Source organism: Bidens hawaiensis, unplaced genomic scaffold (genome assembly GCF_021521415.1).
Source record: "Bidens hawaiensis isolate Kalapana, Puna unplaced genomic scaffold, B.hawaiensis_p1.1 tig00032190_1, whole genome shotgun sequence".
Taxonomy (NCBI): domain Eukaryota; kingdom Viridiplantae; phylum Streptophyta; class Magnoliopsida; order Asterales; family Asteraceae; genus Bidens; species Bidens hawaiensis.
The window spans coordinates 46,201-61,168 of NW_027495480.1; the positions used below are offsets into that span (position 1 = coordinate 46,201).

The window sequence follows — 14,968 nt, forward strand, 5'->3', positions numbered from 1 at the left end:
CAAGACCCGTGTCCTACGTGCTGTTGGAGCAGGTACATGTCATCCTCATTTATGTCAACTCTTCCAAAAATTTAACTTCATTTATAACTCAAAAATGTTTTCTATGATATTGATAATTAAGATATACTCATGAAATAACAACACTTTCTGTACAGTTTAAAATTCTGTTTTTCTGTTTTCGTTTCAAGACTTCAATTTTTCAATATATGTATTTTGGTCACAATATAAAGTTGGATTTAAGTTGGTTTAAAGCCTTCTTAATCATTAATCTAGTTGCCCGTTTGCGTTTTGTTTTGATGTAAAAGTTAACTAAACTATTAACAACCTAAATGAATTATAAGTAAAACAGATATATTACATTCTCATATGTTTTTGTTCATTTTTGAAGCATTCATTCTTGGGCAAGGATGTTTGTGGGTCCGGCTATCTTAGAGGAAGATGATAAGAGTAACCATGGATGATGGGATCAGAAGTACATGGCTGTTCTCAATGGAATATCTGGGGCGCACGAGATCGTGCACACAGCTTGCAAATCGCAGCAGATGTATGCCCTTTGATTTTTATTTTTTTTTTGCTGTGATATATGTGCTAAATTGAAGGGGATAACACGACTGCAGCTTGGTTGTGAAAGATTGCAAGTTTGCAACAGGTGACGATACCCCCCGGGACGGGAGTAGATTTTTTTTAACAGCATTTTTTTCTGAGTCTACCAGGGACAGGATTCTAACCGTCCTTTGTTATTTGATGCTTCAGAACAGCCACCACCACCACCCACCCCCTCTCCCCGGGGACACAGGCATTGAGGCTTAAACTGGCGACCTGCTCAAGGAGAAGCAACCGGGTTACCACTAAGCCAGAAGGCCCGTGGTCCAAAGGGCGTCAAAAGATGGTCCTTTACTCTTTTGCTTTTGTCTAATGTGGTTGTACCTTTTGATTTAATATTGTACAAACCATTATTATTATTATTATTATTATTATTATTATTATTATTATTATTATTATTATTATTATTATTATTATTATTATTATTATTATTATTATTATTATTATTATTATTATTATTGTTGTTGTTGTTTTTTATGTTGTTTTTGTGTTCACGCTTTAGTGGCAAGGGTATTTTGTATCTTGTACCAAGTGTTTTGCATTATGCTTGTTTTGAGTATTCTGTAATATGAGACAAAATAGTTAGATTTTGTAATGCCATGCGAATGTAATCAAATTTTCGGATAGTTCGGTTCGGATTATTGAATTTGGATTTTAGACCCCTATCCATATAATTAAAAAGGGTTTTCTTTTTCAAGTTGACTTATTTGACCTCCTTAATTAAACAAGTTGACCATCAACACACATTCAATTAAACAAATCGACTGACAAACCAATTTACAACTTGCCAAACATGTTTTTGACCCGTCTAACACAACACAACACAAGTTGCTTATTGGCAATTAGTGAATTAGATCTCCTAGTAACGGTCCATTTCATTATAGATCTCAAATGACACTATCCGCACCCTGGTAAATGAAAGAGAAATAAAGTTGTGATATGCCTAATAAGGTATTTTCACTCGCATAGCTTACGATACAAAAAAGTACTTTACTTTAAATATACATCCGTTTTTAACAAAATATATACCGAGACGTTGAGAAGAGAAAACAAAACATAACTACGTATTTGGTTTTATTTTTAAGTTAACGAGTACCCGTACCCGTTCTTGTTTTATTTATGAATTATTCGATAAAGATTTCTAGAAAATTATGCTAATTTGATTGATCTATGATCATACACGATTCAGAGATATCTGGACATCCAAACTACCCAAGCTATATGTATTCTAGCTGGTATCCGACTAATAAACAACTTCAAAACCAACAAAGACAAAAAAAAAAGGGTTGGAGGAGGGAACCCTTACCCCGGTACCCATTTGGATACCCATCACCCCACCCCGCAAGAGGTATGACGCCGGTAAAACACCTCCATTCAGTCCGCGACAGATCTGGGCCGACCCTCATGATCGAACCCGCGCCACTACGGCTTCCCGTAACAAAGACAAGAGTAACATTAATAAGATTCGATGTATTTTGGGGGTACCTAGGCTTTTTCACACCAATATGGGGCCATCCCACATGGCAGAGGTGCAATCCTCTTAGTTGGGAGGTCTTGGATTCAATCTCGACGAGAAGTAAATTTGGTGTAGTTTAAGAGTAAATAGAGATAGGGGTAACATATGTCGTTCAGGAAAAAAAAACTTAACTTTTTTAGGGTATCCTATACTATATTCTCAATGCTACTTACTAGAACTTTTATAGTGCGCATGCTAAGACGCTGCAAGCCTTTAAAATTTCTATATTCTGGGATTCTTATTCATGATTCACTTTTATATAACACTATAAATGAGTCTATGCGCAAGGGCAAAGGTTGCTTAGCCCCCCCCCCCTCCCTATTTATTACGCATTAATGTAAAATTACCCGTTTTCGTCCGAAAATTTTTATTCGTAGTGTAAATTTAGCTTTTTTCAGCCGAAATTTTTTATACGTAGTGTAAAATTTAGCCGTTTTCGACCGCAATTTTTTAAACGTAGTGTAATATTTAGCCGTTTTCGGCCGAAAATTTTATACCTAGTGTAAATATAGTGTAAACCTATTGAGAGATGTTAGTTTGCGATCAAATGTATACTTATGTATACCTTAACGGTAATATTCCTAATGGATTGTGCATTATACACTCCATCGACACTACATTACATGCTTATTTAGATGTTGAGGTGTTTGAGATTTCTTATTTTACCTCCTTGTAACTTTTCATTAAGTTAATAAGTTACAAAAGTGTAACTTATGGAACTTTTCCTCTCACAATGTAAGCAATCCCAAACACCTTATTACTTTTCAAAAAATTTATAAGTTATAAGTTGATGAAAATAAGCAATCCCAAACACCCCCTTAATCCTCGTAGATCTACCGTTGGTTATTTGGAATTTTCATTGACTCAACAATATTAGTTAGAATTTCAAGAACCGTCACATTGTTTCCCGATACAAAGGACGAGTATTGAGAACTAGCTTATGTTGCTATGGAGAGTCACATGGTTATGATTTTGCTTCGTGAAATATACATTTCTCCTTCGTGTCCGCCTACTTTGTAGTTTGACGAATTGGGAGCTACATGTCATTTGTATGGTTATTTTATGTTACGTACGTGCTGAACTCCCATGTTTCCATCATCTCCACATCTAACCCACGTTGCCATGAGGAAATCCAGTTCCTTTTAGGCTATCCTTTTTGTGGGTGGGGGGGGGGGGCACATTGCCTTTCCACAGTGCCACGTCACTGTCACGTAGGAAATGAGACTTCAAGCCCCTCTCTGTAACGCCTACTGTGGTTTATCACCCCTTTGTTGCCCCATTATATATATATATATATATATATATATATATATATATATATATATATATATTGTGTGTGTCTGTGTGTGAGAGAGGGAGAGAGAGAAGATGCAGACCCCACCTCCTTCCTCACATCGCCCCTTCTTCACAACAACCCCCCCCCCCCCCCAAATCGCCCCACATTTGCGTTCCTCCTCGATGTTACCCCTCAAGATGCCCACAACGGAGGGTCTTATTAATTAGTCTATTAACTTACTTTTTTTCATGTGTTTTAGGCGGTGGGTAGTTAAAGTTATTAGTTACTTTTCTATTGACATGGTGATGCGAGTGATTAACAAGTGTCATAGTACTAGGGATGAGCTTGGTACAGTATTTGTATCCGTACATGTATCCAACTATATCAGTACCGAAAATCAATAAAAACATGTACCAATACTCGTACCAAAATTTTCGTATGTTACGTGTACGGTACGGGTATTTCGGTACGGTACCCGTTTTTGTACCACTTTGCTTTTTTATTTCCAAATTTTCGATGATCTTGAAACCGGTAGCATTACGAGTAACAAACAACCTGAATTAGTCTGGGTACCACTACGCGTACATGAATGTGACGAGTACCAAATTGGTCTCCGATTTTATGATAAAGTAGTATTGAAGAACCCTAATCTGGTCGCCGACTTTAAATGATTTGTTTGTTTGCTTGAGCCTTGGATGTTATATTATTCAATATAGAAGAAGCGTTTGATATTTGTTCAATAATAACGTGGCTGAAGAATTTATTTTATATATTAAATATGGAAAAAACTCAATTAAACCCCTACGTATTTCAAACATGTACAAAATACCAAATGTATTCGTACCGTACCCGTACCTGTACCAACATTCGACAAAAATGAGTACCGATAGTCGTACACTCGTACCAAATATGCTAAATCGGCACGGATACAAGTGCATGTATGTGTATTTAAGACAGAATGCTAAACCTTGCATGGTACTTATCATTGTGAATCAATTTTGTGAAGTTGGCTCGTTGAATTGTTTTAGTTTGAACATGATCATATTTTTATGTGTGTAAAAATTATCAATTGCACACACATTTAAAACGTTGTAATCCAAACAAAACTTGTTTAACCATTTATTTAAATATGTCAAACATGTTGGACAATAATAATTAAGTTACAAACGAGTTAATCTAGTTAGTGAGCTGTAGAAAAATCAGCTAGTAAATTGACCTGTTTAATTAAATAGGAGGCCGATCAACCATGTTTAATTTAATCACATGGGCATGACGGCCATGTTTAATTAAACACGTCAACTCAAACATGACTCATTTAATCAAAACACGACTCATTTATTAAAACAAGTAGATAAAATAACTCAATACTCGTTCATCTTCGTGTCATGGATATTGTCAAAAAGACTTGAAATAAACATATTTACAAATAATATACATTTATACAAATAATTTACAAAACATAGATTCTTTTTTCCCCCGGTAATATAGTGATTAAAATCATATAAAACAATATTTTTATGGCAATAACATAATCAAAATGTGTCGTACACACAACTTTTTGCCAACAAGATATTCCAAGTAGATTGAATTGAGTGTTTTTTACTATATTTAATTAATAATAATCCAAGAAACTTGAGCTAGAATGAATATTAAGAAAGTCCCACTTAACTTCATTTTCAACACCTTTTTATGTTGTCATCATCAAACAGAGAGAATCTAGGGTTTTAAGAACTTGGTTATTCAGCTGACTAAGGCAATAAATACCCAGGTGAGGTTTTTGATTCTTTGATATAAAGTTGTTGAATTTTGCCCAAAAAGATTGTGTTTTGGGTTTTAGGGTTTTTACAATTTGAAGGTGTGTTATTTTGTGTGTTTGTATAATGCATGTTTTGTTCATATGGGTTTTTTGTTAATTTGAGGTTGGTAATTAGTTGTTTAAGACAAAACCCATGTAAGAATTTTGACTCTTTATTGAAAGTCGTTGAATTAAGTCCAAAAAGATTGTTTTTTGAGTTTTAAGTTTCTTCCAATTTGATGATATAAGCTGTCCAATACCCTTTTGCCTGTTTGCATAATGCAAGTGTTTTCATATGTGTTTTTTTTGTTGTTGTTGTTGTTGTTGAGGATTTTGAGTTTCGTAATCAGTTGTTTTAGAGAAAACCCATGTAAGAATTTTGGTTTGTAATGAAAGGTTTTTGAATTTTACCCAAAAAGATGGTTTTTGAGTTTTAGGGCTCTTCCAATTTGATGCCATAAGCTCTTTAACACCCTTTTGCCTGTTTGCATAATGCAAATAATTTCATATGTTTTTTTATTTATTTAATTTGTAGAATTTGAGGTTGGTGATCAGTTGTTTAAGACAGAGCCGGGTAATAAGTTTGGTTATTTGATAAAAAGTTCTTCAATTTTGCCCAAAAAGATTGTTTAAGGTTCTTCCAATTTGATATTATTAGCTGTTAAATGTCCATTTTCCTGTTTGCATAATGCAAGTTTTTTCATATGGGTTTTTGTTAAATTTGAGAAATTTGAGGTTAGTAATCAACTATTTAATACAAAACCCATGTAAGAATTGTGGTTCTTTATTAAGTTCTTGAATTTTGCCCAAAAAGATAGTTCGTTTTTATTTTTTTTTTTTAGTTTTAGGGTTCTTCCAGTTTAAAGCTATAAGTTGTTCAATACCCTTTTTTCCTGTTTGCATAATGCAAGTTTCTTCATATGGGTTTTTGTTAATTTTGAGGAATTTGAGGTTGGTAATCGGTTGTATAAGACAAACCCTTGGAAGAATTTTGGTTCTTTAATAATAAGTTCTTGAATTTTGCCAAGAAAGATTGTTTTTAAGTTTTAGGGTTCTTGAATTTGAAGCTATAAGCTGTTCAATACCCTTTTGTCTGTTTGCATTATGCAAGTTTTTCATAAGCTTATGTTGATTCTTAAATAAAGTTTGTATTTTTGTGTTTCTTTGAGTTGAGTAGGGATTTTGGTTAACTTGTAAAGAAAGCGTGATTTTTATTCTTAGATATACAGGACTAATTGGGTTTTTTGCTAAGCTTTATTGGTTTTATTATTTGTTTATAAAAATATTATAAGAAAATTAAGCTAATGGAACTAAAATAACTTTAAATTTTGAAGCTTTGGTGTAAGGGTGATGGTTTCTGGGAATCATCGAAGTCAACTAACGCAAAACGACATTTTTTTTTCAACAAAGGTTCATGTGTGATCTCTGTTTTTGGAATTCTTAGTTACAGGTGCAATAGATTAACAAGTCGAATGTGTTATCTAGAATTAATTTACAAGTGCTTTATAAATATCTGGTGCCTCGGCTTCTAGGACCCCTATAAAACCAAGATTATGTTACTAACATAGGTAATCACTAATCATAAAAATATATATTATGATACTCGTTATTGTCATAAGAAAAATACATAGGTTGTAGACTCCAAAATGGTATTTAATAACTCTGAACAGCCAATACGTGTTGCATATGATTTTTCCTAGAGTTCACATGTTACATGAGCAAATTGCTGACACATTAATGTTTTTCACACCATTTAAAATTCAAACTATCAGAAACAAAGGGTGTAACAAACCGAGCCCGGACTCGGCTCGCTTAGCAAAAGAGAGGTCGGGCTTGACTTATTTAGAGTTTTATTTCTGTAGCTTGATCTCGGCTAGTGAGTAGTTTTTCAAGCTCGGGATCGGCTCCTTAATTTATGTAATATTATTTTTCTTTATTTTGTAATTATTTTTATATATATTTAAATTATACTTTTTATATATACCCCAGACGCTACAAATAACTCTGCTATGAGTGAGATTATACAGGGTGCATTTGCTTGTTTTACTTTTCTTACATAACATAATATAATATGAGCTAGCTATTTTATTGTAATTTTGCATATGATATTAATTATATGTAGATATATATTTAATAAACTAATAAAAGTTGTAAATAATAGCCCCATTTAAGCTCACTAGCTCGATAACTGAAGCTCAAGCTGGTTTATTAATAAAAATAGCTCCAATATGAGCTTAGAACTCGTTTAACCTCGGCTCGGTTCGAGCTTTTAGTGAGCTTATTTACAGTGGCTCACGAGCAGCTCGGTTCGTTTACACCCCTGTAAAAAGATAAGTCAAATAAGTTTGTTAGAATTTGTTTTTGCATTAACTATGAGTCGACGTCACTCGCCATTTTAAGAAAACCATTGCCTAATCAACGGTGGATACGAGTTTGATCCAATGGTTACATATGATTCTCTAACTAAAATTGAATACCGTATTACATATCATATTTCTTTGCCTATATATATTTTCAGCCAAAAGAGGAAGCCTTCAACTTCATAACACCTATGTGTTGAAACTTTAAACGCTCTTCGGATCAAAATGCTTGAAGGACCGATTCAGAAAACTGAAGCTAGCAGAAAATGGAGTTTCCAAGGGCAAAGGGGTAATCTACCACCTATTCGAAGCGGAAGTGCACCTCCAACCGTTGAAGGTTCATTTGCAGCCATTGGAAACCTCAAGTCTAGTAATCTTTCTACTCATAAAGAAGAGTTGGATGACGGGAGATCCCCGAAACGGGTAAGCTTATTTTATTTTAATTTTATGAAGATATTTTAAAAAAGGAATCTTTTTTATGGTGTCGAGTTTATACTCAAGTTACAATTTTTGGGTGTTTCGATGTGATAAATTAAATTATTTGATTGAATGTGTTGATTCTGGTTTTCGTTAATTCCTATGTGTTTGTAATTCATAAATCTCTAAAATCGTTCATTACCATTTATTTGTTAATTGATAACTTTTAAATACTAATTTGAAGGATGAAAATAACTATATAAATACTTCAATTGTTTTAAACACGACTGTACAACGGTTGTCTCTTAAAAATAAATGATAAGTTTATTTTTTTTGTATTTCGCTTAATTAATAAATATTATTTTTTTGAGGAATTACTCATGTAGTACGCGAGTCTCAAGCTAGTAATATTATATTTTGAAATGGTATTTGGCATGCCAATTAAATATATTTGGACCAAAATTGTTTTTCATCAACCAACTTCTTTGGCCCATTGTAACCCTTTACCCGCCAATCATTTTCTGTCTTTCATTAGCGTGTATACGTATATATTATAATACACATAAATATTTATAATAGTTATATATTTACATTTGTTTAAGACATACATAAAGATATATATATATATATATATATATATATATAGGATTGATTTTTTTTTGAGAACCGCTTTGAGTTTTAAGAACTCAACGTAACAATTTTTTTTTTAATTTTTTTAACACATGTGTAATACGTAAATGTAAGTAATGTACAAAAAATTACAGTATTTTTTTACACACCGAATCGATTTATTACACATGTGTAACTAACATTTAAACTTGTGTAATCATCAAAAATACTTATTCTCTCTCCTGGTTAATTTTTTAATCAGATTTATTCTCATCCACATATTCCATACTCATTTAATTAAATGTGTGGTCCATATTGAGTTCTTAAAGTTCTTACAACTCACTATGGTTCTCAAAATATCCCTCCCCCTATATATATATATATATATATATATATATAGACGTGTACCCGCGCGATGCAGCGGGAACACATACCTTTGTAACCATGTAACAAGTTTATGGTGTTCGTTGTTCGATTTGAAACCGAAAAATGTTTAAACGGGTCATTGGTTTGATTTCATCGTTGAGTTTTTTCATTAACTTTTGGCCGGTTGTTTTCAATTTTCAAAGGTTCGTTTCGGTTTTCGACGACAAAAACCGGTTACTGACGGTTTGACCCGCGTTTTAATGTGAAAATCATGAAAACCAGACCGCAAACGCTCATACGTAAAATGTTATTTTTTAAATGAAAAAAAAAACTATAACAATATGATACTCAAATTAAAGAGAAAAACATGCTCGTTTTTATTATGAAATTTCTTTAAAAAAATATTAACGTATGAAAAAGTAATTAGCGTTTAAAAATCATGATGGAAGTTGAGTTAAAAATGAAAATAAAAATCACATATGAGTGAAAGATCAAGGATCATAGTTGTAACTATTTTTAAAATTTACAAAAGTTAAGCAAAGTAAAGGGGTTAATCTTGTAAGTATTTTTTAATAACCGTATTTGATTCTTTTAGTGGACAAGTTTGCCCTTATCCTAAATGCATTAAAGGTTGTATCATGTGTTGATTGATTTGTAAATCCCTTAAAACCAAGTGTCTTAATTTGCTCTCCTTTCATACATTATATATAGTATAGATATATGTTGGTATCATTTAAGAACTCTAAAAAAGTTAAGAACTATTAGGAATTCAAAACAACCAAACATTTTTTTTATTTTTTTTATATATTAACATTATTTAAGAGTAGGTTTATCATATTTTATATAAAAGTTTTTGATTACATACATTAATCACAAGTTTACATATATGTTAAATTTATGTACTAACAAATTTACATAGGTGTAAAACAAAACACAGATATGTATAAAAAACTAATTTTCAAAATTGTAATCGTAAATGTAAATATAAAAAATGATAAAACTACACTCAAATAACATTAACATACAAATTTTTTTATAAAAAACGTTAGTTTTAAAGGGTTCCTTCAAGTTCTTAAATAATTTAATAGTTCTGTAATGATACTCATCCTATACACACACACACACACACATATATATATATACACATGAATATTTATGGTTATAAACACAAAGTATATTTCTATACAGGAACCAAACGCAGAAACAGGTAACCATGCTGACTCCAACCCGCCGACAGCCATTGTTTCAAGTCCACAATCAACATACGAAACAGGGGGCAATATGGTAATTAACCCATCCGTGAACCCAAGTTCAAATACTCACTCACAAGACCATGGTTTCATTATTGGTGCTTCTAATGTTAATATTTCTGATATAAGAAATAGGATAGATTCACTTAACATATCAAATCTTCCAAATTTAGAAAACGAAGCCGTCCAAATGGGCCCCCGCCCCCACCCTCAAACCATGTCATCACCTCAAACTTATGTTGGCCCAAATCAGTTTCTTCAGAATCCCGCCAATTTTTCTTCATCGGGCTTCGGGTATATGACTCCTGAGACTCCAGTGTACCCATATATGATACCAGCGGGATATTACCCTCAACCGTTCGCGTATTGTTTCAACTCGCAACCCGTTTCACCATACGCATCCGGGTATCTCTATAATAACCCATTTCCAACGCCTTTTGGCAACATGGGTCAAAGTCAACCTTCCGGGGTCAACTTTGGGTGTGTTGGGGTATCCGTTTGGTGGGAAGATCATGCGTCACGATTTTTAGGGGTTGTGGGCCCCACAAATCCTTATTATTTTAATCCACCCGATGCTAGTCCGTTAACGCCGCAGTCTCCTTATGGTGGACAGAAGGGGCATAATGGTAATTATGTTTTTAACGATTCGAAAACGGATTTGCTTCTTGAAGAGATAAAATCGGGTAAAGGTCGAAGGTTAGAGCTATCGGAAGTTTGCGGGCACATTGTTGAATTTAGGCAAGTTCTAAGCTTTTTAATAATTTTAAGCTGTCTGCTGCTTTTTATAATGCATTCTTAATTTTTATAATAATTTGTGCAGTGTTCATCAATATGGAAGTCGATTTATTCAACAAAAGTTGGAATTTTGTAGCAATGAGGAGAGAGAATCCATATTTAAAGAAGTTATTCCTCATGCTTCAAAGTTGATAACCAATGTTTTCGGAAATTATGTTATTCAGAAGGTGAGTGTTGACTGTTGACCATGAAAATGTTGAATGTTTGACTAATTTCAACCGTTAAAGTTTTGATCTTTGGTGAATTTTAGATGATAGAGTATGGAAATGCTGAGCAGAGGAGGGAGTTTGGGAACCTGCTTGAAGGTCAAATATTGACTTTGACTTTGCATATGTACGGTTGTCGTGTGATACAAAAGGTAATTTTTAGTTTTTTTTGTTTTAATTTGTTGACTGGGTCGATCTGGGCGGTGTTTTATGGTCAAATAAAAAAATTAGCGAAAAGAGGCCGCCGGGTCAAAATAGTCACTTGGGCGAGGCTTGAAAGTCGCCAAAATCTATTTTAATGCATACAACCTCCTAAATTGTTTTTATTTGTATATCTTGATTGTAGTCACAACAATATTATTTTTCTAATCATAATTAACAAATTAGCTATTACAAAAAAACTAAACAAATGGACTAAAGCCTTGTCGGACTAGTGTTGTTCAAAAAGCTGGCAGCTTGTGGCTCAAAGTCGGCTCGTTTGTAAACGAGCCAAGTAAGTTTGGCTTGTTGGCTCGTTCGTTAGGCTCGTTTAGCTTTGCTTATTGATTACACTTCAGCTTGTTTAAACTAAAGCCCAAGTTTATTATATAATAATTATTACCCAAAAGTATAACCCAAATTATAATGTATATAAATTTATAAATTGTAACTTTTGTAGTTTATTAATTACACATTATGTTTATATTAAAGGTAATATTTTTTTTTCATTTACATATATCTATATGTGTAAACTACACTTTTTATATACACGATCCGCATTGAGTTTTTTATGAGCCGGCTTGAGCTCAACATTTCAGCTTGTTAAGATAGCCAACCCTCGGCTCAGTTTCTAAACGAGCAGAGCCTGAGGCCAACCTGGCTTGGCTCGGCTCGTTTACAGCCCCACCCGCTTAATCTTTCATTTTTTAAACTTATTTTCAAGACATGTTTTAATCTTTCATAGGCCCTTGAAGTATTTGACCTAGAACAAAAAATCAAGATTGTGCATGAACTCAAGGACCATGTTTTAAAATGTGTTTGTGATCAATACGGAAATCATGTGATACAAAAGTGTATAGAATGTTTGCCAACCGAACACATCAAAGTGGTGACATCATCTTTTCGTGGTCACGTTGAATCAGCTTCAAGGCATCCGTTTGGTTGCCGTGTCATTCAGGTAAACTACTATTTTATATTTCATAGACATTACTTAAAAAGTTGCTTTATTTTTATTTTATTTTCTTATAGAGGGCATTAGAGTGTTCAACTGATGAACTAGAAAGCCAATTTATAGTGGACGAGATTTTGGACTCGGTTTATGGTCTTGCACAAGATCAGTATGGCAATTATGTAGCTCAGGTTTGTTCCATGATGTGACTAAATTACCTAATTTTAAAATACTTTTTCCTTCCAATTTTTAAGTTGTTATTGTTTCATTTACATTTTCAGTTAATATTATGGAAAAAAAATAACTTCAAAGAATTTGATAATACCTCTGTTAGAATTTAAGAAATAACTTAACAGAAAAATATTATTATAACTAATGAAAATATATTATCGTTAGAAAAGATTATTCTTTTTGGTCAACTTATTTTAGTTAATCAAATAATCAGAATTGTAAACACACAAAACAACTAATTATCTTATTACTGCAACTTTAGATTGTAAAAGCACATCAAACAAATTATCTTATTGTTATAACTATATTGATTGTTATGTTTATTTTATATTTTTACCCTATCTTAAAAGTTAAAATATATTTTTTTCATCGAATCTTTCAGATAAGATTATAGAAAAAAAAATGACTTAAAGTTTTAGATGATACTTTTTTAGAGATTAAGAAATAAATTATTGAAAAATGTTATTACAACTTTTAAAAAATATATCGTCCCGTTTGAAATTTACACTTTAGTGATATAAAAGAATGTCCTTTTTGCTCAACTTATTTGTTAGTTAATCAAATAATCAGAATTGCTAAAACACTCGAATAACCAATTATCTTATTATTATAACTAATTATCTTATTGTGGTACGGTACTCACAGTATCTGTTGGTGGAACGGAAACCAGAGGAAAGAAGCCAAATTGTACACAAATTGGCCGGCCATATCGTGCAATTAAGCCAACACAAGTATGCATCAAATGTTATTGAAAAATGTTTGGAATATGGTGATGACGATGCAAGGCAACTCATGATTAAAGAGATTACTGATACTGTTAATGGCAATGATAACTTATTGGTGAGTCTAGTTAAGTTTTAATGCCATCATTGACTTTTGTTGACCCATAGAGGTGACAAAACAGGCAGGCTGGAAAATGGGTCAAAACGTGTAACTTTTGGTGCGTGTTGGGTGGGATTTGACCTGAACACTTTTAGCTCAAAATATTTGATTTTTTTATGAATAACTAGTATGTCAAACATGTTTAAAAGCTTACTATTTCGACCCGTTTCACCCTTTTAAGCTTTTTTTTGGTTGACCTGTTGGTGAAGATAAATGTTATTAAATTACAATTTTTGTTCTCGAACTATGGAAACTACAGAAACCATCCGTTATGTTCATATGTTAACAGTTTATGTCCTTTCCTCAAACGAACGTCTGCCAAGTCCATTCATGTGCCTTGCATGTGAGGTCATTTTCGTCCTACTATCCTTAATGGACAAACTTCACGCCCTTAAGAGGGAAAGACGTAAACTCTTACAGCATATAAGGATGATTTCTGTAACTTCCTTAGTTTAAGAACGAAAAGTATGAAATTTACTCTAAATGTTCTCTGAATCTACCTGTTTATAAGTTAATGAGTTGAAATTGCACATCTACAACATGTCTTTAAACGTGTTGTTTTTTAATGTATTTAGGTGATGGTGAAGGACCAATATGCAAATTATGTGGTCCAAAAGGTTCTTCGAGTATGCAGTGGTCACCAACGGGCATCGTTGCTAAGTCGTATAAAACTTCATCTTGATATGTTGAAGAAATATACATACGGCAAACATATCGTTGCTCGCTTTGAACAATCCTATGGTACAGGTATATACCCTATACTAAAATTACTTATTGCCCTTAGTTTTTGCCATTTAATATCTTGAAATTTTGGATTTTTTTTATGGCTTGCAGAAATTGAGGCGTCGGGTTCAAACTTGCAGCAGCCGATGAGTGGTGGAAATCGCCATTCTGTATAGTTTCGGTTGAAGTGTCTGATCATGCACAAGCCGACTATTAGTCTTTTAAGAAACAAAGAAAGTTACTAAATGTCGCGTTTTAGGAAATGAACCTTTTATAGTTTGATAGTTTTATGCAAAATACAAGGGGGGTTAGTCAGAAATTCAGAATATATATATATCCTTCTTAGTTATGTAAATGGCCAAAGTACATGGTTTTATCTTATAAATTGTGGTTCAACTATATTTAGGATAAAAAGGTGGTTTTATGTGTTACTTATTTGTGTTTATGCCATTATGTGTATGTAGAGTGGTAATGCATGCTAGGTAGGCTAGATGAGTGATAGCGTGTGCTCTATATTCGATCGCATTATCATGTCATATCAGGTTTTTATATCGTAACTTCTATGGATAAACCATTCTAACATATATTTACATTTGTATTACTTACATAATATCTCAATTAAGTGGTGTTCAAGAAAAGAGAACATATATTTCATAGATTATTTAGTTTGTATCAGCTATTTGGTTTTTGGTTTTGTTCTATAGAACTAAAAGTAAGCGGCCATTATGAAATTATTATATTGATATATAAAATTAAATTAAATTAAATTAAATTAAAAAAAAAAACATTAGA

At 32.7% G+C, this 14,968-nt stretch overlaps 1 protein-coding gene and 1 long non-coding RNA gene across 2 annotated transcripts; both read left to right on the forward strand.

The window, feature by feature from the left end:
• The first annotated feature begins 5,040 nt into the window (after positions 1–5,040).
• LOC143583258 (uncharacterized) lies at positions 5,041–10,376 on the forward strand. Its single transcript, XR_013144134.1, has 3 exons — positions 5,041–5,163; positions 7,709–7,973; positions 10,131–10,376. It is a non-coding gene; the product is annotated as an uncharacterized LOC143583258 (long non-coding RNA).
• A 6-nt stretch (positions 10,377–10,382) lies between these two features.
• Positions 10,383–14,647, forward strand: LOC143583255 (pumilio homolog 5-like). The gene is made up of 8 exons (XM_077065609.1): positions 10,383–10,888; positions 10,995–11,154; positions 11,238–11,345; positions 12,137–12,349; positions 12,421–12,531; positions 13,217–13,411; positions 14,029–14,200; positions 14,288–14,647. The coding sequence occupies exons 1-8, from the start codon at positions 10,383–10,385 to the stop codon at positions 14,350–14,352; spliced, it is 1,530 nt and encodes a 509-aa protein (XP_076921724.1). The 3' UTR covers positions 14,353–14,647.
• Positions 14,648–14,968: the final 321 nt, after the last annotated feature.